Below are 22,847 nucleotides of genomic sequence, written 5' to 3' on the forward strand. Positions count from 1 at the left end.
TGAGTGGATAAAATGAGTGTCATGATAAGCTTTAACCTTAAAGTACTGATGTCAAATCTGTGAGTAGACTTACTAGTGTTTATGTATGACAGCATTGAAGAGTTTCCCATCCCTCCAGCTGGTGCTGAAGTTATCACATCGGAGGCCTTGGTATCCATCCGTCATCCTCTGAGACCAGAGAAGGAGCTTCTCCTTGGCCGTCATATCTTCAGACTGGCCATTGACCTGAATATCTGAGATCTACAACAGTTCAAAACAATTGTGTAGTTACACACTGAAAAAATAAACAATAGAAACAATTTGAGGTAATGTTGAAAAAAATTAATCATAAGTGGAAACCCAAAGTTTGAACAGAATCAATATAAGAAACCCAGGGTAAAACATGATTTAGTTGTAATTTAACTATTAACAGCACCAGTATATGATTCATTCTTTAAGTGGGTTGAAGTTCTTTGTGCTACAGAATGGATTTGGTTGGTCTAAAAAAGATCATCATTTAAAGAATTTAATCTTGAGAATGTGGAGTGCCAATTTATGAGAACCACATCCAATACAACGTTTATGCCACAGCTGCCATAAATGAATGATAATGAAAAAAATCATGGTTTTCCGTAACACTCTACCATAGCTGCTGGAGAACCTTTAGGCATTTCTGCTTCTGCTTTTAGTATACAATGCAGGAAGAGGCCTGTATATATGGGATGTGGTCTTACACCCTACCCTTGAGAGTCAGGCACAGTGACTCATACTCACACACCCTCTCACGCTGCGTTAGTATGTCATGGTGATTTCTTGGATTGTGGTAAGAATGGAATATGGAGATAGAGTATACTCTCTGAGAGCAGTTTGTCGGGGTGCAATCCAGTTTGATTGGTTCCAAAGATTTGGGAAGAGCCAGATGATAGGTGCAGATCCCAGAGATGGAGGGATGGAGCGATAAAATAATGAAACAACACTGACAGCGGAGGAGACCTGAAAGTGTAGGATGATGGTCCATATTAAGCCAAGGGTCAGCTTAGGGTTCCCGTCTGCAATGTCATCGTTTCTGATGTTAACAAGCTTGACCTAGAAACAAAAAAGGAAACAGAGAGAAATTTGATCAGGAAATACAGTCATGGGGCAAATTGATTCTTACTTTGATTCAATCTGATATTTTACCTGTCGGTGCTTGAGGAAGTCCAGTGCTATTTGTACATTCTGCAGTTTGTGGAATCTCATGCGGCCTTTCTCTCTGGGCTGAAGAGAGCAAAGAATATAACATATTGTAAGAATCCTGACTGAATTCAAGGGGAGACTAAAAGAAAGGGTGGATGTCACTTGAAAATACAATAATAATAAAAAATGCTGAACCAAAATTCTCATGCCTGCTGTTGTGCCAATGTTTGGTTGTTTTAACTAATTCCCTCCCAGCTATTTTCACAGAAGCAACCCCCTTCGCTCCCAGCTGTTTTACTGGATTTTGACTGATTTTGCAAAGTCCACAGAATAATGTGTTCTGTTTATAATAATAATAATGTGTCTGTTTAAAACCAAAAAAATGTAATCTGTTTAAAACAGTGGGGAAAGAGCTTTTTGCAACATGGCCATGGTTGATCTCTTATACTCTGCTGCCACCTGCTGGCCGTTTTTGTAATAACTACCATTGCTTCAAGCGTTCTCTTCATTTCAGAGGCTGCATCAAAGCCTTCTGTATGCTCTAGCATAAAAAACATATAAATACGTTTTTGGGGCCATGGTCATATTCAAAAACGAAGTATTTACCGTTTCTGGACTATAAGGCACCCTTGACTATAATAATTTGGGGAATACTCGAGTCTTGCTACTTTCTTTTCCATAATGAGGCAGCAAACACTGTATTTGGGCTCACTTGGTTTGTTTTGCTCTGCTTGATGCTCTTGCGCTTCCTTTATAGTGCGCCTCCTTGTGATCTGATGAATAAGCCGCACCTTTGTATTAGCCGCAGGGTCGAATGCAAGTGATTATAGTCCAGAAATTACTGTATACGTTTTTGGGAGAAAATGAATTAATAACCTTTTCACATAATATAACAGTAACTTGTTGGAATGTTACGGATATAACTAATTATACTTATTAAGGTGCCATTCTGTGAAGGTTGTAGAGAGGTATGATGTTGCTCTTCCTTGTGGATGAAGAGGTCATACTAAATATTTGTCACTTTATTTCTAGTTTTCATATTTTGTAATTGTCTTCTAATGTGGAGAAATATTCTAAATTCAATCACATTGCTAAAACAAACAAAAATAATAACTTCATGGTAACCTAAGATGTTGGCACAGTATTGTATATTTTGCTAATATACAACTCTTATAAAAAATATATATATATAAAAAAAAAGGCCCAAATAAAATACAACAAAGAAGCAGCTAAATAGACAAAGCAAACATATTGATGGAAAAAGTACAACAAAATCTGAAAAGTTGATTTGGAGATCAAGCTTATAACCAAATCTCTGGGAAAGCACAAGTAAATTATGAATCTGGTGAGGGATACGAAAAGCCAGTTTAGAAACCCACTCACCAATTGAACTCTCTTGAGAACGTTTTTCTCCCTCAGCTAGCTCCAGAGGAGCAATGCAAAGAGAGCCAGATGGCAATGATCAGTTCACACAGAGAAAGGTTAAAGGGAGGCAAAGGGGAGGTGAAGGAGAAGAGGGAGAACAGGAGCTGAGCTCTGGATGCAACAGGCGATCATAAACAAAGGACAAAGTTCAAGTTCAAGATCATGTTTACTTCTTACAAAATGATAAAGTCTAATATTAGCAAGATGGAGCAGTTGACCATATTTCCTTGAATTGGGAGAAATGTTTTAACTCACAAATAATTTAAATTTTTTTAAACACAATTTTAGGTTCATGTTAGCTGAGAGAAATTAACAAACTTCGGGTTCAATTGCAGTTCTGCATTAAACAGAATAATTTTGCACAGATGAGTTGTTCCATAGCAGAGGTCACGTTGTTCTTTAGTTGGCACTAAAAATCAGCGCTGACTCTGAAATAGTTGTAGCCAAGTAGTGCACTCCATAAATGTTAACATTTATCTATTTAAACCTAACTGGGTAAAAAAAAAATTCTGTACCAAATATTATATATTTTGTCTAAAAATAAAATAGATTGTGTTCAATAGGGAATTTTGTTAACTTTTGAGTTATAACTTTAAAACCGTAAAACTGCATCTGTCAGAATCTAATATCAGCCCATGCCTACAACATAGATGACAGAAAATATCAGGAGTATGATCAAACTAACTGACTAACAAAATGGCCATTTGTTGCTTCAAGTAAACATTTTAGACATACAAAAATACTGACCAGTTTTTCTCCAGAGAGGACCTCCAGCAAAGAGATCAGGTTATGTCCATCTCGAAGGTCCTCATACAGATCTGATACATGGCGCTGAGCCTACCAGAAGAACACAACAAATTATTTGAGCTATGGTGTGACAACAGTTACAGTACATTATTATATATTCAGGATTGTACAGCAGTTTTATTAGCTAATAATTCAAACTAATTGGAAATAGCATCTAGTTTGTTGGATAAGAATTCCCCTACAGCGCTGTCTTTTCTGCCAATACAATTATACATAAGTCAAGAATGTAGTGCCGTAAGCAACTCAAGTCTGAGCCTTCTTAAAAATGCAGAATAAAAAATGAGGAATTTATGATTACAAAACCAAAATCAACTCAACCACATAAATGAGGATTTAAAGATAGCAATGAGTTGAAAAACGGCGCTCATAATGAGTAAGTGATGGAGGTGCAGTGTTCAACGGTGTTCAGACAAGTCGGAAGGTGAGCGATGTGAAAACACAATTTGATGTGAAAATAGAGCACACGCGGTAAATGTGGGGGCAGTCACAATGCAAGTATTGAATCAGCCATCCTTCCAGTCCACACATGTTTAGAAGAACTAAATTACAACATGCTGGTACCTACCTCTGCTCTCCAGGGCTAAATAGAGAGATTAAAACCAATGAGTAACATACTAAAAAAATGAAAACAGGAAAAACAAATCAAGTGCAATGTACAGTATGATATATAGTATGATGGTTTGGAATAGATGGTTTGGTGGTACAGTATGTAAAGGCGAGAGACATTTTGATGAGCGTAGTCAAATTTCAGCAACACCAAAGACTAAACATTACTAAAGGATGATATTGTTTGGTCTTGTAGCAAAAGAAACCTCAGCCCCTAAATGGAATGAAACAAAATTGCCCTTACAAGTTAGAACAGCGGATGATTAATTTTGGCAGGAATCAAAACCACAGACTTACATGCAGATGAAGCCACAAAGTGGCCACCAGGGTTCACTGTTAACACACTTTAACTGCTTGGATAATACAATACTAATTTGCTGCAGAGTATCATGCAAAAAATATCTTAGGCCTTAGAATGCGTTTTTCAGTTTATTGACTTGCAATTAATTCATAAAGTTGTAAATGCATTATGTTCATTTTTAAGGGGGATATATGCTTTCTAAATCGTTATTGTTTGCCCTGTTTAATGTTTCACTTTACCTACTTATCAGCACCTTTTAATAACATAGCACTGAATATAGTATGTGGATTCAACATGATCAGCTGTAATGTGTTGTAAGATGTTACATGACAAATTACCCTTAAAAGCCAAATATAAAGTTTTTTGCTTCAGGGGGAAAATCATTCACAAAAGACGACTGACAGGTCCTCAAACTTGTCACTGACGACTCTGTCATCAACTACATAATATGCCCTGCATTTGACATTAAGTAAACATTACCTTACGCAATCCTCTACAACCCATTGACTGAGCAAGAAAACTCTGCTCTGTGTCCCTTTACAGCCCCTCCTTACCACACCTAAACTACAGTGTGTGCCCCATCTGGCCCGCCATCAAACTATCACTATCAATCACTTTGTCAGTTTAACCTTAGCACAACATTCCATACTGTTAACACTTCCTGTCCATATGTGAGTCATTCTTCTCTATGGTGGCGTTTTAATGTATTAAATGTATTTTTCCCATGTTTCAATAAATGAAGTCCATACCATATGCCTAACGGTCTCTTGACAAAATGGGTATTTACTTTTTTGGTTTTATGTTCATTGAAACATTTTCACTGCGTTGTTTCTCCTTACGACTCAAATGAAGAAGGCATATTGGCATATAAAAAAAAAAAATACACATTCAGCCACATTTAACGTTTCTAATAAGAAGTATATGCATTTGCAATCCCAGTTAGAAAATAAATTATTGCATATCTTCTCAGATGTACAAAATGGCATGGTATGGTACGGGTGGCTTGGTGGTGGGTGCTGGGGGTGGAGGGGTGTGGGTCATGGGGGGAGCGGGGGCTGCCCGCTCACCACACCAGCATCTACCGAAATTCAGACACAATCTGCTTCTTCCTCTAGTAGCTGAATCGGTGAAGGCTTATATCTGCGGATCTCACTCTGCTTCATCTATCCTTCCTTCCTTCCTTTCATCTTTTCTTTGGTCTCTTGAGGTCTCTCTAATTTGTTGGAATTTATATGCTTCTGGGGTTGGTGAAAGATTCTGGTTTGTAACCCTATGTGTAGTAGGTGGTGTCTGGTCGGCGCTGGATTTCATTTTTCTCTCTTTTCTTTGATCACTTCTCGGGTCTCCCGACAACTTCACGACTATCGTGATTCTGAAGTATTCGGTTTAGGTTTAGGTGAAGGGTATGGAATTTTTAAGTAGGTTCCAGGTGAATTAATGAGCACAAACTCACACACGCACACACATATGCACACACGCACGCAAACACACACTCACACGCACGCTCATATGCACACACGCACACAAAACAAAACAAAAAAGAGCGAGAGCAATGATGATATGTTGAATAAGTAAGATTACCGAATGAACAATACTAAGCTCTCTCAAAAAGAAGAAAAAAAAAGTTAATAACAGGCAGCTGTGGCCAAGCGATTGAGATCATTTCCAAACCATCCCCGGACACACGGGTGTGGTGTCCTTGAGCAAGGCAACGGTACCTTGAACTGCTCCCTGCCCCAGTGGGTGCCGATAACAGTGTGTGTTTGCTGTTATGGGTCAATTGCAGAGCTCAAATTTTGTGAACATGACAATAAAATAAATTCATTTAAATAAATATAGTGTACAATGTTTACAAATGTAGGACTTTGTAACACATTACTGTTGTACTGATGTTGTTTAATTAAGGTGTCCTCAATGAAATGGACATACATTGGTTACAAAGTATAGGTGAATGTAGAATGAATGACAATTGACAATTCCTTGTCCTCAGATGCAGTACAAACTTCGTCTCAAATCCAATTTAGGATGGCTAAACTAGATGCTAAAAGAATTCTTGATAAAATAATAATAATAATAATAATAATAATAATAATAATGAAACAATAATAATAATAACATCAATAATAATGATAACATCAATAATAATAATTTTAAAAAATATAACAATAATAATAATAATAATAATAATGTGTTATCAATGAATTAACAATGTAGTTGACACTTGCGAGTTCAGAGGAAATCTGCTTGTCTGTGTCTTTTTCAGTTTAAGATGAGCCGGAATGCAAGCACCCACCTAAACCTTGCATAGCACATGTGCTTCTGTTGGCCTCTACAACCATGAGGATTGATCTGAACTGCATAATTTCACTTCTCAGAGGTAACTAAAATAATCCAGATGTCTATGATTCACACTCCAAAGTTTGCAGTGAACGCGTACAGGAAGAGAAACGAACGCGCCAGTAAGTACATGTGGTGGTATGATACGTTAGTGCTGCACTCACATGAAGAGGAAAACAGTGTACCGCCCCACCACCCAACACCACCCACCTAGTTCCATAACCAAGGAAGATGAACGGCCTCAGTGAAGAAAATGTCCACGTAACAAACAAGTACTTAATTCCACAAGGCTACGCGTCTATACATATATATTACTGCCCATTGTAATGTTTAGAAAGACAAGTGACACAAATATGGAGAATTACACAACTACGAAGGCGGGGCTTGCGTCATTGAGGCAAATATTTCACTCAAGAGAAACTTCAGAGTGCCCTTGTGTACTGTTTGCCCTCACAAATTAACCATTCATCAGGTGGCTTTCAGGCTTCAGTTTGAGAATTAAAAGAGGGGAAGGTGACTGTGGACAAACGGTTGAAACAGATTATCATCCGGTGATTGACCAGCTGTTGGGGAAAGCCAACGTGGCTGTATATGTAATATATGATAATCAATCATACTAACTGGACAATATGAGAATAAAACAATGAATGTATTTTGATGAAACAAGGGATGGTAGCTATGGGCATCTACAAATGGTGATCCCAAATACATCAACAAAAAACCGCTATACTGTAGTTTTATCAGAACTGGGCCACGTTTTTACATTTGCATAATAATAATGGTTAGTTATATTTCATAATTCTAAAACCTCATTTGTAACTGTGCTTTTATACAAATTTTTGATACACTTTTTGAAAACAAAGCTCTGAGCAAGATTTAGTTATTAGTTATTAGTAGCTGTATATATGTCTTAACCATGTACTTGGGTGCCCTCCCCCCATCCTATAGATTAATGTGATAATTCATACTTGCCAACAAGAATTAAACACACCCAGCTATTTGCTGTGACTGCAGTTCACACTTTTAATGCTTAAGGGTAAATTTATTAACTTCACCACATCGAGGTTTCAACACTCATTTAACACGGACCAAAGTGAGTGCAATGACTTGCATACCTACATTTACAAGAATCAGTGAAAGTGGATTTTGTGTGTTGAAGTGTATGTTTTCTATTTTGAAGAATGGCCATTACCTTAATCAAGTGCTTGTTCACCCATTTTGTGAAGGTCTTTTTCTGTACTCGATCTCGTTCATCTGCAAAATACAGAAACCACATTCAAACATCAGAATATGTCATAACCAGTGCATTAATGTACAGTAAAGAGATAGGTTGAAAATGTCATACTGTAGAATGATTGTTTCTTGAAAACGTACAGCTGAATATAATGCAATTGGAGCGAAAGTAAAGGTAATGCATTTAATTTGTTCACATGAATAAAGCAAATAAAAAGGTGTGGTGTGTTTCTTTTCCGGACAAACATTATTTGTCAATGGGTGGAAAACAAAACTCCAAACAATGTATGAATGCATCTGAGTCAAACTGCATCAATGTATTAACATGAGATTTGTCCCATTGCCTCAAAAAGTTTGCATCTACAAGGAAATGTCTCAATTTGTCTATGCTTGATTCAAGTGTTAATATACAGTCTCTATAAGACATGACATGGCACACAGTACCAAGTGGAGAAAGTAATTATCCAACAAGACACGGCAAGACCCAGAAAGGGAACACACCCATGAACGCAACCACGGTACACTACCTGCATTTACACACTTCCTGTTGTGTCTCTTTGAGAGAACTGGTAAAAACCACAAGGTGTGTTTTACCAGCATTTATTATTGTGTCTGCTGCCAACTATTAAGGCTACAAAGAATGTTGCTTACTATGTCAGAGTTGAGTAAAAACCTCATATTGGAAAAGGACTGAGGAATTTGTGATACCCCTGCGTGCAACTTATGACTCTTCACAAGTATTGACTCACACGGCAACTCCCATATTGTATCACAGTGACCTATGGCAAATCGCTATAAAATTATTTATCTTATCAGTAAAAGAAAAGTGGTGTGTCCACAACAAAGTGGCACACCCAGTAATGGTTAAGCAAAGGGCAGCAATACATTCCTTCCACAGTAGATGCCCAAATTAGCTTTCTTACAATAATTCTACTAATACTTTATTGAATTCTATTGAACTTGGACGAAGAAAGTTTTGGGCATGCACTTAATTGGACCACAGCAATCTCTTTCTGTCTGTCAACAGGGCCGTTTGCCAACTAGACTTATGCCACAGATAACACTTTTAAAGAGTTCCTCTTTGGCACACGAAGTCAAAGCATTCAACCTCCACCGTATTACCTCACCCGGTTTCCACTGTTGCAAGCTGACATTTGACTACAGAAATGCAGGCAAATGCTTGTTGATAGAGGCGGACGCCAGTGTCACCAGACACAAACAAGTTTCCAGACCCAAAACAGTCTAGCAGGCAACAATATTTCAAGGCTGCTGTCAGTCTTGAGTGTGACACAAGAAAAAGTTAACAGTAGCAATGTCTGTCAAATCTACAGTATTTCACCACTGCATGTCATGAGGTATGTAATACACTCTTGAATAATGACATGCTTCAAAATCTTATTCAACTAAAATATAATTATATGAATCATAGTGTCCATACATATAGCCAACTAATTAGTTTGTGTTTTGAGGATGAAAAATCAGCTGGTTCTCAGCCAAATGAGCTACAAAGAAAAATGGATGGATGTTGCACAACAATGCATGACTGACCAATACAAAGTAAGGTAAAGGTTATTAGATGAATAGTTACAAATAAATCAAAAGTTATTTCACTATAGTAGTACAGCACCAAGTTTGAAAGGCATTACAACTTCTCATACTGGTACCTTTCCTGGTGTCCATAGCCTTCAACATCCCCTGGTAATAGATTTCATCTGAGGGCATCCTGTCTCTGCCCATGCTGTCAGATGAAAAATTTCTGTACCTCTGATGTGAAGAGGCCATTGTCTGTCACAAATAATATTCCTAATTTCAAAATATCATTGGTGACTGGTTGCCAATATGATCTTGGTCTTGGCTCAATCAGTCCTTTGGTTTGTCCCAGCAGTCCTGTGGCCCTGGTCCGCTCACTACTTGGAAAATCTACCAATTTCTCTTCTCTTGCCTCTGAACCTCCCCACTCCCTGACTGAGTTCAGTTTAGCACTTCTTTATCCTCCTTGTGTGTTTTTCCTTTCCCTTTTCTCCGCTCACCCAGTCTCTTTCATAGTAAATGGTGCCTGTGGGCTATGAAGTCCAGGCCTGTCTTCCTATGTGTGTATTTAGTGGAGGACATTGTGGGTAGGGCTCTAAACACACCCTAAGCCAGAAGGGGAGGGAGGCGGGAGAAGTGTGGTAACAAGCGAGTACTATCACTTAATCATCCCATTTGCAAAAAATATCACACACACCCTCTAGCTGAGTCAAAGCATAATGCAGAATAATTATACAGACACAGATAACCCCTGTGATAAGGACCAAGCTGTGTCCCGGATAGTCAAAATCCATTAATAATTGGCTCCTCAAAAGGAGTTTGTTGATGCTACAAGATGGCAGCAAAGCACTAAAAACCAAGATCATAACGTATCAACTCTACACAACTAGCATGTACAGACTCATCAACTGCATTCATTGGTTAAATTAATCAACACAAACAAACCACCTTCACATGAGGTTCACCAATGGAATTAACTACCTATTAACTAGCCAGCACAAACTAATGTTACATCACACATGAGCATACAGATGCACTGCCATTTAACAAACATATTACTTTCAACTTTTGACCATTACACACAATAATACATTTTAGAGAACACGGATACATTGTAACGCACATTAGACTACACAGGCTATTAATAGCTGCATTGTGAGGGAAGCAGAAAATTACTTTCAGTTTTGTTTTTGACTGTGCACGAGCCACACTCAAGGACCACCATAAAACAGGATGTCTTAAACGCAGATGAGAAAAACACTATCAATGTATTAAACTTAACAACAATAACAAGATTCCCCTATTTGGTGCCACAGTAATAATGGTGGATAGGTTCCCTAAAACAATCAGTGAATATGCAAATTTGCAAATGCCAAACCGCACAATTTCAAATTGGTCTCTCTAATAGAGCAACCATTTTTATCACCTAATCCAATTTAGTTTAGCCTGGCCTTTTCCCTTAAAAGAAGATGGTTGACTTGCTGTTGTCAACTATTGTATGAAGTAATCAGCAAATCATCTTATCAACTCAGACTAATTACACATTTCCTGTGTTGTGTAATTTAATCCAAACACGTATGTTTATTACTTCCTGTAAAACAGGGTCATGCACCCTGCAGTTTAATCCCATTTTATTTTTATGTTTTTTTTTGCAGCAAGTTTTCTATATATAAAGATGCATTATATTTCCCCACCTTTTCTGACCTTATGTTCTGAGGCAACCAAAGCCATTTCCCAAGGTGCAAAATATTAAACCCAACTTGTTCGAACATGAAGTTGCTGCATGGGTAAGTGAGTCTGCATGGGTGTGAGTGTGTTTGCTCATTTTGAGATACGTTTTTTAAGATCAAGAGACACACCTGTGCAGTTCCATTGAATGTCTAGGCAAGCTTAGGAATTAAGGTGTGGTGCAGGGGTGGGCAGTTTGGAGCCAGAACGGAACATAATCATGATTTACTTAATGTAATTTAATATATATATATGCACCATTGTGTCTGACATTCCTTATGCGATTATAGCATGTTTAAATTAATAGGATCATCATGTAATATGATGATTGTGAGCCTGATCACACATTGCTATGCCACATTGCTAACAGAACGCACCCCAGATGTTGTAAATAAAAATGTGTTTTCCCTACTAGTTTTTTGTTTCCCCACAGAGGATGGTCATAATAGGTCATCATCTTGAAGTAACTGAGGCAAGACTCTGTTAATTGTTTGAAATCAGCAGTGGTGCTGATTATTCAATCTCAACTAGTTGTTTTAAACATAATGAATAATAATAATTATTATTTTTATATTTTATTATTTACTATTATTATTATTATTATTTATTTTATTATACATTCTCAAAACTCTGAAAGTCTGGCAAAGTATCATGTTTACTGCAAACTATTGTGTTTGTCTAAAATGTTTCTGGTGAACACCAATACTCACTTTGCTGGACATAGGAATAGGAACAAAACAGTGTTTTGATTTTGAGAGGATATCCTACTGAATGCTTGTGAGAATACATTGACTACAGAGCTCCAAGTTAGCTTTGACAGTGGGATTTCTTCTTTGATCTTCTCACATCAGGGGTCGCCACAGCAAGTCATGTTCGAAGGGCTCAGGTTTTAAACTGGATTCCTTTCCTGGCACAGCCCTCCCATTTATCTGGACTTGGACCAGCAATAAAATGGACCCATTGAAGCTGCATGAAAAGAAACTATATATTGTATACCCCAACAGTACCAAGGTTCCGTCAGTGGAGAATCCAGTAAAAAACTTGAGCTATTCATTCTGTCCCAAACTCTTTGAGGAGACTCAAATCACAGCGATACTGAAACCGTGGAACACTGTCGTCATGAGCTCTTTCCTCCACAAAGAAGACGTATCATTAAGGTCTCAAAATGCCTACGACTCGACTCCCTCATGCTGCTCCATTAAAACCAGATGGAACACCATGCTCTTATACAAGCAGTCAGAGTTGGGGAAAGACGACATGGGTTTTCACTACATCACAAATTATACCGCATACCAATTTATTTTATGACTTCCATGCATTTATTATTTAGATTATTATAGTTGGACATTTTCACCATTGGATCAATATTGGTCACCTGATTTAATATCAATGGAATTGGTGCAGCCTAATTTCAATGAGTTTCGGTTTTCAAAGAAAACATAATTTACCTCAGTAGTGTATGACTCCCATGACAGATGGTGATCTTTTTAAACAAGCTGTTTTTGAATGGAAAGCTACTATGACTCGTTCAGTCGTCATAGATACAAATACCAAATAAATACCGATACCACTAGAATGCTTGACATCAATCAATCAACCAATCAACCAACCAATCAACCAACTTTCTTTGTGTAGCACATTTATGGGATCCACAGGAGAAGCCAAAGTGCTGTAGATAATAATAATAGGAAAACTAAGTTTAAAGGACACAGGTACACAAACATAAAAAAAAATATTATTATTAATAATAATAATAATAATAATAATAATAATAATAAATTATTATTATTAATAATAATAATAACAATAAAAAAAAACTGGTTTATGTCAGGTTGCTGTTTGTAAAAGCCATACAAGATTAGTTCCTGTGTGTAAAAGGCCAGAGAAAAGTAATGTGCTTTAAAAATGACATTAACGACCGGGAGCGAGGAGGCCTGTCTAACACTTAAAGGTAACTATTTCCACAGCTTGGGTGCAGCAGTCGCGAATGTTCTGTCACCTCTAAGCTTCCGCCTTGTTTTAGGGACTGCCAGAAGCAACATTAAACATTAAAAAACAACTGCTTAAAACATACATAAAAACTTAAGATATTGTACATTAAATTTCCACATCAAAAAACAATGACAAATAATTTTACAGAAATAACTATATAGTCAAATATAGTTATTCAGCATTTTCTTTAAAAATGCATAAACTTATTCTAATTTATAGTTCCTGATCGTAAAACAGCCACAAGAGGGTTGCTCATACTGGTGTCTGCTGCCGTCATGAGTACAATACCATGAAATAAGGTCGGTATCGGTCAGATACCGTCACTGTATCAGTGCTTGCTTATGCCTAACATTGATTAAGGATATTCCAACATATGCAGCCATACATCTATAAAATGTACATTGTATTCATTCTACCATTACTATCCGGGCTTTGAATCCGGAACAAATAAATTTCATTATGGCTTGTGAAAATAACAAATGTATTTGAAGTTTCCCAAAGAGATTCTTTGTGAGGGCTGCAGAAGACTGACGTCAAAGTATTAGGTTACACTTATTGCTTGGCTCGAATTTCTTCCATAACGGCATGTCTTCACTAGTCCATTCAGGTAGGTGTGTATGTAATATTGCATTATCTGGCCAACCACACCCCAGCCCATAGAAAAGGAATGTTGATAAAAGTAGGAGTGACCTAAACACACCCTAGGGATTACATTACAGAGTTATCTTTCTAAGAAGAGGAGGAGAATTTTGGAAAAAGAAAAGCAGGACTAGACAGCTGGCACATCGATCACATCACATACCAGATCCTAATTCTGCAATCCTCTGCATAACCCACCTTTTGATTGTAAAACATGTACCAGCCATGCAAGTTGAGCCTCCTCCTGAGAGTTTTAATGTAACATGAGATAATCAGTTGGGGAAGACTCTCAATGAAAGACGATTTTTGCCACTGGGATTCCTGGGGCTTAACGGTTGAACAGATGAAAATAACTCCTTAACATTATCCATATTCTCCCAAAACTTCAATGGCTTCTTCCTAGTCCATGCGCCACTCTTCTAAAATGTATTTTGACAAATTTCGTTCATCTTTTTTTCCCTTAATTTTGATGGTTGTATTTGTTGTTTTAAATAACCTTTCTATAATGCCAAAATGACTGCTGTTAAAAATGGTTATCAAAACTCTTCATTGCAAATGTAATTGTATTAATTTTCCTTAAGAATATATTATTTTCATAGTGTCCCAGATGACAAACCTATAAAGTATATGCATATCTTCAGGTACACCTGCAACAATCGAGTAAGATCAAATGCAATGTTTTTTGTTTTTTTTTAACAAATCCACCTTTCTGTTGACACTGGACTATGATGGGGTGTCGCATTATCATCCATTTAACACTCCAAGCGGATGGCAGATATCAGAGTGAGATGTCTGAATTCAGTGTAACAACCGTCAAACATCTGAAAAACGTATTTAACTCAACAAGCTTCTAGATAAGACACAACAGCTGAGTTTTAAAATAGCTCTGCTTTGAGTTGCAGAAGCCTGGAAAGCCACCAAGTGTCAGGCTGGCCATCACGTCAATCGTTAAAACTGATCTATTTAGCTTGGATCGGCAGACAACCTGGTGGTGTGCAGAGCTGAAGGTGGTGTGCTTGCACTGGCTTTAAAGCAGCATCGAGTGTCTCCCTCTGCAGGTCAGAGCATCAAATATCTCTTGAAAGTAAAATGAGATTGTCATGTTTTCATCCAAATGAATTGAGGTAGAACAACTTTTAATATGTATTTGTTTATACAACTTCTTTACAAATGCCAAACTTCTAACCAATAAAACTGCACCAGCAACACAAATTAAAACAAATATTACATGAAGCTGTCAAAAAGATTTGTTTGTTTCGAAGACTTCTGTTACATTGCCTTAGCCAAGGGGATGTTTGGGGGTTTCCCCCCTAATGTTTGTTTCTGATGTTTCTCAGTTAATCTGACAAAAAAAGATGCAGATGCATTTATCACTTAACAAAAGATTTTGGAAACATGTCTCTCTTCTTAGTTTATTATTACTCAATTTTCTAAAGGCGGCATTATTTGATTTGGCCTTCAAGATCATAGAAATCTTTTCTTTTTTGTGTTAAGACATTCAGGGTTAGCAAACCTTCAGAATATTGATAATAACAACACTGATATATTTAATTAAAATGAAGACAAAATATGCCAAATATCTTACTTAGCTTAAACGTGTCATCAGTTAACAAAAAATAAATAAAAAATAAAGGCTGCTGCACAAACTTGTGTGGTATTTCTTTAAATCCAAATAATGTTGAAAAATGGGGCACTTGAGAATGTTTCTATGACGACTGTAATCATCAATTGACATTACTGTCATTGAGTCATTAGTATATTCTTTGTCGCAGATGGTTTCATGTCTGACAGCTTTGCCATAGATAGTCAAATAATACTTTTTAGAAACAAAAAAGAAAACAAAACTACATTTCAGCCACTAGATTACGATAGTACAGCCACAAACACCAACACGTTCCAGAAAGTAACAGGAATACTCATTGAAATCTTTAGTAATTTACCTAGATTTGTACTGCTTTATTTATTTCACCAATATACTATTAGAGTGACGTTGTAAAAGATACAACTAATTGTTTTCAGTATACAGTCATTATTCACTGACGAAGAAATTGACATAAAAAAGGAATATCTATTGGGTTTAAGTCAGCTACTTCCATAAATATTCATATATATCTCAACTTTGTTTTCAATTCTGATGATTGTGTATGTTGTGCTTGTTGTGATTTGCATGAGATACTCAGATTACATATAATTGTTGCAATTAATTTGGCTCCAGCTGTAGGGCAAAATCTCACCACAGTGCATTCCTTTTCAATAAAGTCTAGCCAGTCTTTAACCCATTAAAGGCCTTCATTGAAATACTTGAAATTTAACATCTTAGAAGGTTATTTATATCACAAGACTTTTCTTTTTTCTTTTTTTTTTTACTTTTTAAGCTTTTTCTCATCCTTAATTGGTTACCTTGACATTCATTATTGTATCATTTAACTGCATCATTTCCTTTCTCATTGCTGTTCTTCACTGACTGGTAGGTAAACCAAATGTAACTAACCTTTAGTATTGTATGTACTGTATGTAGTAGTAGTAGTATAGCAGCAAGAGTGATATGTAAAAAGTTACTCATCAATATTAAAACAACACAAATTAAGTGCAGTATCTAAAGACTTTCCTTGCTCCGCAGTATACAGGACTATAAACTATATTTTGAAGTTGAAATGTGCAAATCCAAAAGTTAGCATACTGTTTCAATAAAACATTCAGTACTGATTTTAACCGCATATTTTATCTGATATTAAACATAGCGCTTTTTTTTTTATCTGAAAATATTAACACATATTGTATGATGATGAAGGTAGAATAATTAATATTTGGAGTAAATCTACAAGGTAGTTTTAGAGGTTATTATAGTCACAGAAGAGAAAGCTTTAGTCATATGCAGAATTTTGTGGGGGAAAAATAAAACAAAATAGGAATCTTAAAGTTGCATTGCGGTGTTTGACACTTTTTTTTTTACTCGCAACTGCCACCTTTGGTCTAAAGAGTAACTGCAGTCCCCGTGTCAAGCTCATGCCGGGTGCGCGTGCGAGAACGTGCGCTCGAAAAAACTTATTTTTTTCAGTTTGCTTGAAGTCTCAGCATGCTAGCTGTCACACTACATATCTGCAGGGACAAGCATGACGTCAAGTCGTCAACCTCCACCACAACACCTCCAAGAAACTGAAGGGAAGATAAAAGTTGATAGGTGTAGTCACAGTTTAAAAGTCAGGGCTCTTTGTAATCATCTGGGCATTGGTGGAACATGCATGATGTAGAAAAATCTTTAGCATTAACATTTTATATTACGTAGAAAAATCTTTAACATTAACATTTTATATTACGTAATGCACCTTTAATTAAGGTCTAATCCTCATTATTATGAGACTGGGGACAGTCCTGTGGCTTTACTCAGCTCAAGCAAGCTCCTCCACACACAATTGGTTAGGTCTCAAATTCAACTTACCTACACAACAAATTTTACTGAGTAGATATCTATTCCAGTTTCCAGGTGTGCGCGTTTCATTCAGATTGTTTGTCATTCCTGTAAGGTTCCAACTTTTAGCCATTACGACCCTAATGGAACAAAGGCCAACCAGCAGTCTTCCTAATGTCAGACACGCCAGACCACCTGGTATGAGGATTCTTAAAAAGAAAGAACCACTTTCAAATTGATGTTTTTGCCCATCCCACTTATTTTTTATGGCCACAACAACAGATAAGAGATTAAAGGAACACACCACTGAACGTTCATTTCCCTTCATTCTATTAGGCAGTGTGTATGAAATACCTGGTATCTGTATTTGCCCATGCCTACATACTATGTACAATCATCACTCAGAATAATGGCTTTGCCTTTATAAGTAATTATTTATGGAATTCATGTCACATAAATCACCACAATTGCTGTCCATGTCTCATCATGAGTAACAATCACAAATGAAAAACTAGAGCCCGATGTACTAAAATCGCAAATAGCGGGCACTACATTTTGTGTTCACACTAATAGATTGTGAGCACTGTTGGTGGGCATGTTGCATGTGATTTACTAAGATCTCAAACATTAGGAGCTGAATTGCGTTTGCACTCACTCTAACCGAGTTGTTGGACAAGAGGGTTTTGCGCTTTAGGTAGCTGTGATTGTTTTCACTATGGAACATTTGTGAGAGAACTACAAGCACAAAATGAAGTTTTAAGTAATATTACTCAGAGGAAATTAACTGTTAAAATTTTGGGGAAGCCTGGAACCACATAAAAAACATGTTTTGTTTGATTTAATTCAACTCGACTGCATTGTGATTCAATGTACAGTGTGTGCCCCTCCTGCTTTACATTACTTACTTTATAAAACTTGGGAAGCAACCTGGAAAACTACTCTGGGAGAGGCATCAATTGTCCCAGTGTGCTGATATGAGCAAGTTGACAGATGGAATATGTCATACATGTAGATGATACTGCGTGATTTCTTGTGACTGGCTCCAAGCCAGTCCAAGCCAACATTTTAGTAAATCAGGCCCTACTATATGTGTATCTCCTTTGAATGAAACACTATAGTGACTATTAGTCAATTTTAGAATGTGTTAATTTATGATGGGTCACAAATCAGAAGTTCCTAGGTAATATTTTTAAGAAAGTCAGCAAAATAGCTCTCTTTTTTACAAAACAGCAACCTTTGAACGTGGACTGCAAAGGAAAGTCTAATCTTCTCACAATTACCATCACTGAGAGATCAAATGCGACAAATGCATTCTTTCAAAGCACTATCAGGACAGTCATATAACCACATTTTAACGAGGCCGGGCAAAAAAAAAACTAAAAAACATTAGGATGGAAATTCCCGGTATACAAAAAAATAAAATAAACAAAAAAATCAGTAAGGGTTTGTTTGGCATGTGTCTTATGTGTAGCCTATAATAGAATAACATAAAACGTACTACTGATGGAAAATAAAATATGGAAAATTAATTCATCCAGGGGTTAGTATTGCACAACATTCCTCTAAGTTGAATGACTCAATGACTTCCACATGATCAGTACAGCTCTGAACAACAAATTGCTCCCTTGAGACACTGAACTGTGGCAAAGATTCCAAAGGGACAATGAAAAATTATCAGTAAACAAGGGAAGTCACATGCTTATTTTGGTGTGTATCAACTGTGTTGCGAACTGATCTGGTTTAGAAAAACCTATAGGTGGTGGGGTTGGGTTCACAAGTGGTATGAACAACTCCCCAACATTGTACCATGTGTTAAGATGTTCCCAGTTAATGCTTGTCCTAGGCAAGATTTTATTTGGTGCCATTTGTGATTTACATATACGTAGGAAAGAAACTGACATATACTTAGGGAAGAAATTGAATTATTACCAGCTAGCTAGACAACACAGTCGATTGATTGGTCGAGAGAGAATTGTCATTTCTGAGAAAAAAAAGAGGAAAGGAATGGGGCAGAACACGAGACACACCTTTTTGTTGTGTGTTCCTTTGTTTACTAGGTAACATTCCTCTGTTGAATAAATCAAGTGGGTGTCTGTGTCGTTCTGGTAGTATATCACTATATTTGCACAGCTGACAGAAATATTGCTATCATATCGACACACCCCAGGGTGGAAAATGCACGCCGTTCCAAACTGTACTGTGTTAAGCTAAACTCTACCAAAGTGAACACCACGTGGGACCGGCTCACCAGGGTTCACTCACTCACTGCTGCAGCCGACAGCAGAGGCCGCTCTATTCATTCCTTTTTACATGGCGCCATTCCACCTGGGTCATGGAAGAATGTTAATGTCCATGTTCTCACTTTGACACGCACAACACAACACGCAGGATCCTAGCTAAAGCAGTGCTAGGGAACGAGTAAACAAAATCCAAGAGGTTTGGTATTACTCGCTCACGAATGCTATAAATGATAATTTACACAAGAGGCAGATCTGTCGCCATGTAGAATGGATGGCTGTATAAATACATAAATACATGGCCACAAAGACCTGGGATCCCTGTATTGGGTACCATTTTTTTAGCCCAATAACTCATAAGTAGTCACTGATGCCGATACCAAATAGGTAATTTTAAAGAAAGATCTATATATCAATATCTATCCATCCATCTATCCATCTTATACATATTTTTATTTTTATTTTGCTTCATTTGCATTCAATGAATGAATGTAGTGAATCAGATAAAGGATGACGCTAGATCAATCAATTGGACCTTGCTTTTATATATGGGAGTTTAGTCACATATTAATTAAACATCTCAAGACTTTTCTCTTTCGTCTCGTCACACTCACATTACTTTGCTTGGATTGATAACAACAAATGTGCTTACATCAGAGAAACCTCTCTCAGCCGGCATAGTTAAAATCTCACTTTAACTACAGGTCGTTTATTTTGAATGGATATTGAATGCCTTTGCAGGTTTCTCAGACACAGACAGGTTTTTAGTGCGAAGAAAACAAGACAAAACCGGTTTGGGAAGCACTGTTAAGCTGTCATTTGCAACTCTGCTGTAAAACAGAGCCACTGGGTGTTCTGTTGGAATCCTATCAGTGTCACACATGCCTGTGTAACACGAAACCAATCAAGTCAGCTCCCATTATCACAACGAGGGTTAGTTATTGTGATTGCAATTAAATGCAGACATTACTATTACATCTTACAGGCATAATATGACACTAAAACTGATTTGAGTGTCGGAAAAGAATCTAACAACAGCCCCGCCCTGCGTGTACTGGACCAAATGTTTGGCAATATAGAAGAAAATACAAAGACCTGTGTAATGCTTTTACATTTAAACATTTTAAGTTCAATGCTGACTATTGCAAACAACTTAAGAGATATTTTACTGCAACTTGCATCTAACTTACCTTTTGTGTTCTCTCAAGCTCCAAAATGTATCTAAGTGTCCCACCACTACCAGGTAGGAAGAGTGCGACCCACAGTAAGGGTCTTACAGGCATTTTTTAGAACAGAAGGAGAAGGTAGAGTAGATGAGGGTACGAGGTTAGTGGTGACAGGTGGGGCCTTCATGGTTGGGGGAGGGGGTCATAGAACAGTGAGATGGCATGGGTGTGGCATTTTTTTTTTCACAAGAGACAATGTTCAAGAATCCTTGCTGTTTTCTCCACCCTGAAATCACTAATCAAAGAAATCTTGATTTGTGCCTCACATTTATTCAGCTGGCTCACAGGCCAAATCCTCCTCATTCAATATATTCTGAGCAGTAATCACGTAAATCCAGGTTTAGCTGTTATCTCTACTGAACCATTCACATCTATTTCAGTTGAAGCTGTTGCAGTTTTTCCATTGAAGCTGTTGCAGATTTTCCATTGAGACTTCAACTATGGACCATATGATGGACTGGTCATATTTCTTCCTGTGTGAAATTCTGTAGAACTGAGTCACAGAAAAAGCAATATTGGCCCATGATAACCCTACAACATCACAATAAGGTAAGATACTTATTAAACATGCTGCAGTGGATAGGTGCATCTGGTTCACGTAATGAATGACACAAACTTGCCCTCACGTTATTTTAACTAATAATAATAATAGTAATAATAATATATAGTACAATAGATGTACTGAGACAAAGCTTATTTTAATAACTTAATAAAGGCACACACTCTGTCCTATATTTCACAGTAAACTAAAATGATTTGAAATTATTTACACCATTTTTAAGTTGCCCAAACTTGTTATTGTTGGCAACAAGCAGAGTTCCTAAAACTAGCAAGGGGTGTTGATTAGGTTGGTGGGCGGCGGCTTTGGCCCTGTGCCCTCCATTGACACACTATCAAATTAAATAAAGCAGTAGGGCAGCCAAGCCTAATTCGATCCTTTAAATGTGGCACGTAATGTGTGCTGCAGTAGGTGCCAGTTTCTGTTAGTGCAACATCAACACGAATACAGTATAAGTACAGTGTGTCGTGTATCTCTGTTGCGTTCGTGTTAATATGCGAGGGAGCGCTGGGATCACAAGACTTCCACCTTGTGTTTGCCAAAAGAATTCTGACAGCTCACAACTCGACAAGCAGGCAAGACGGAGAGACAAGACTAGGCACATAGACACCACAGCAACCCCAATCTGGTGACCTACCAGGTATGATCTTCATCTAAGTGATGATACAGAAGAGAAGAGGAAGACGAGGACGGCGAACACAAGAACTAAACGTGACTGATGGGGGGTGAACAGGAGAGGAGAGGCTGCTTTTTGTTTGCTCGGAACTGCCTTGGTTCTCCCTTGTGTTGAATTTTGACAGGCTGCGCCTGCTGCTTGGATCTGTCAGCCTGCTCTTCTGTGGCCAGTGGAGGAGGGACGACCCCAAGCCTGGGGAAAAGGGCAGGGGCGAGGGGCTAAGAGGGCTGGATGTTCAGGCAGAAAGGGGGCTATTAATATCTGCCACAGACAGATGATCACATAGTGTCACAGTTAGAAACTGATGGAAGCACTTTGGTAGGACATTTGGCAAATTCGCCCATGGGAACGCAAACACAATCAGACGGCTCCCCATCACATACAACCAATGATGATAAAAGACAATAATCCCATTAAAGCACAACTAGACAACTATCTGCACATGGTTAGCTCTACTTACGGCAGCCACGCTCAGTATGCTTTATGTTACAACCAAACAGTTCCAGTGCCAATATTTTGGGTCAAAAAACAAACGCATCAATATTGCAATTTTAGATCACAAATGAATAACGAGTCCAGCATCTTCAGCACTTCTTTTAATCCCATATTTCTTCTGGGATTACAGCAATGCACAAACAATCTCTAAATATAGTTTGCTTTGTGATGTGCACAAGACATGATGAATTGCGGGGCTGTCAACACATCTCATTTGTTTGCAATTCAAACCTGTATCTGAGGAGCAGACTTGAAATGTAGTTACTTTGCCTGATGTACTTTGTGAAATCAAAGCTCCTATACAGGAAAAAACAACTCGGGGTTTTACAAGGGATTGTGGAAAATGTATTTTATGGACCTCCATATTCGCCATTACAAAGGCCTTATCCACATAGCATTCATGTTTAAAACACATAACTCATGTATTTTAAGCATGTGTCCATATGGAAGTATTTGTCCATCGACACCATTGTCAAAGGGTAACGATACAAG

At 37.5% G+C, this 22,847-nt stretch overlaps 1 protein-coding gene across 10 annotated transcripts in view; it reads right to left on the bottom strand.

Annotated features, from left to right (window-relative positions):
• The window catches only part of plecb (plectin b), a 133,083-nt gene that overhangs the window by 28,975 nt on the left and 81,261 nt on the right, over positions 1-22,847 (bottom strand). For 3 of the 10 annotated variants that reach the window (XM_077575814.1, XM_077575817.1, XM_077575810.1), the window contains 6 exons: positions 7,824-7,885; positions 3,328-3,417; positions 2,539-2,574; positions 1,159-1,236; positions 961-1,065; positions 74-240 (listed from right to left, as the gene is read on the bottom strand). In XM_077575814.1, coding sequence (XP_077431940.1) covers positions 74-240; positions 961-1,065; positions 1,159-1,236; positions 2,539-2,574; positions 3,328-3,417; positions 7,824-7,885 — 538 coding nt within the window. Of the gene's footprint in view, positions 1-73; positions 241-960; positions 1,066-1,158; positions 1,237-2,538; positions 2,575-3,327; positions 3,418-7,823; positions 7,886-9,528; positions 9,878-22,847 lie in introns of those variants that run through there. The other 7 variants (XM_077575815.1, XM_077575819.1, XM_077575813.1 and 4 more) reach the window with 4 other exon arrangements.

Source organism: Vanacampus margaritifer, chromosome 9 (assembly GCF_051991255.1).
Source record: "Vanacampus margaritifer isolate UIUO_Vmar chromosome 9, RoL_Vmar_1.0, whole genome shotgun sequence".
NCBI lineage: Eukaryota > Metazoa > Chordata > Actinopteri > Syngnathiformes > Syngnathidae > Vanacampus > Vanacampus margaritifer.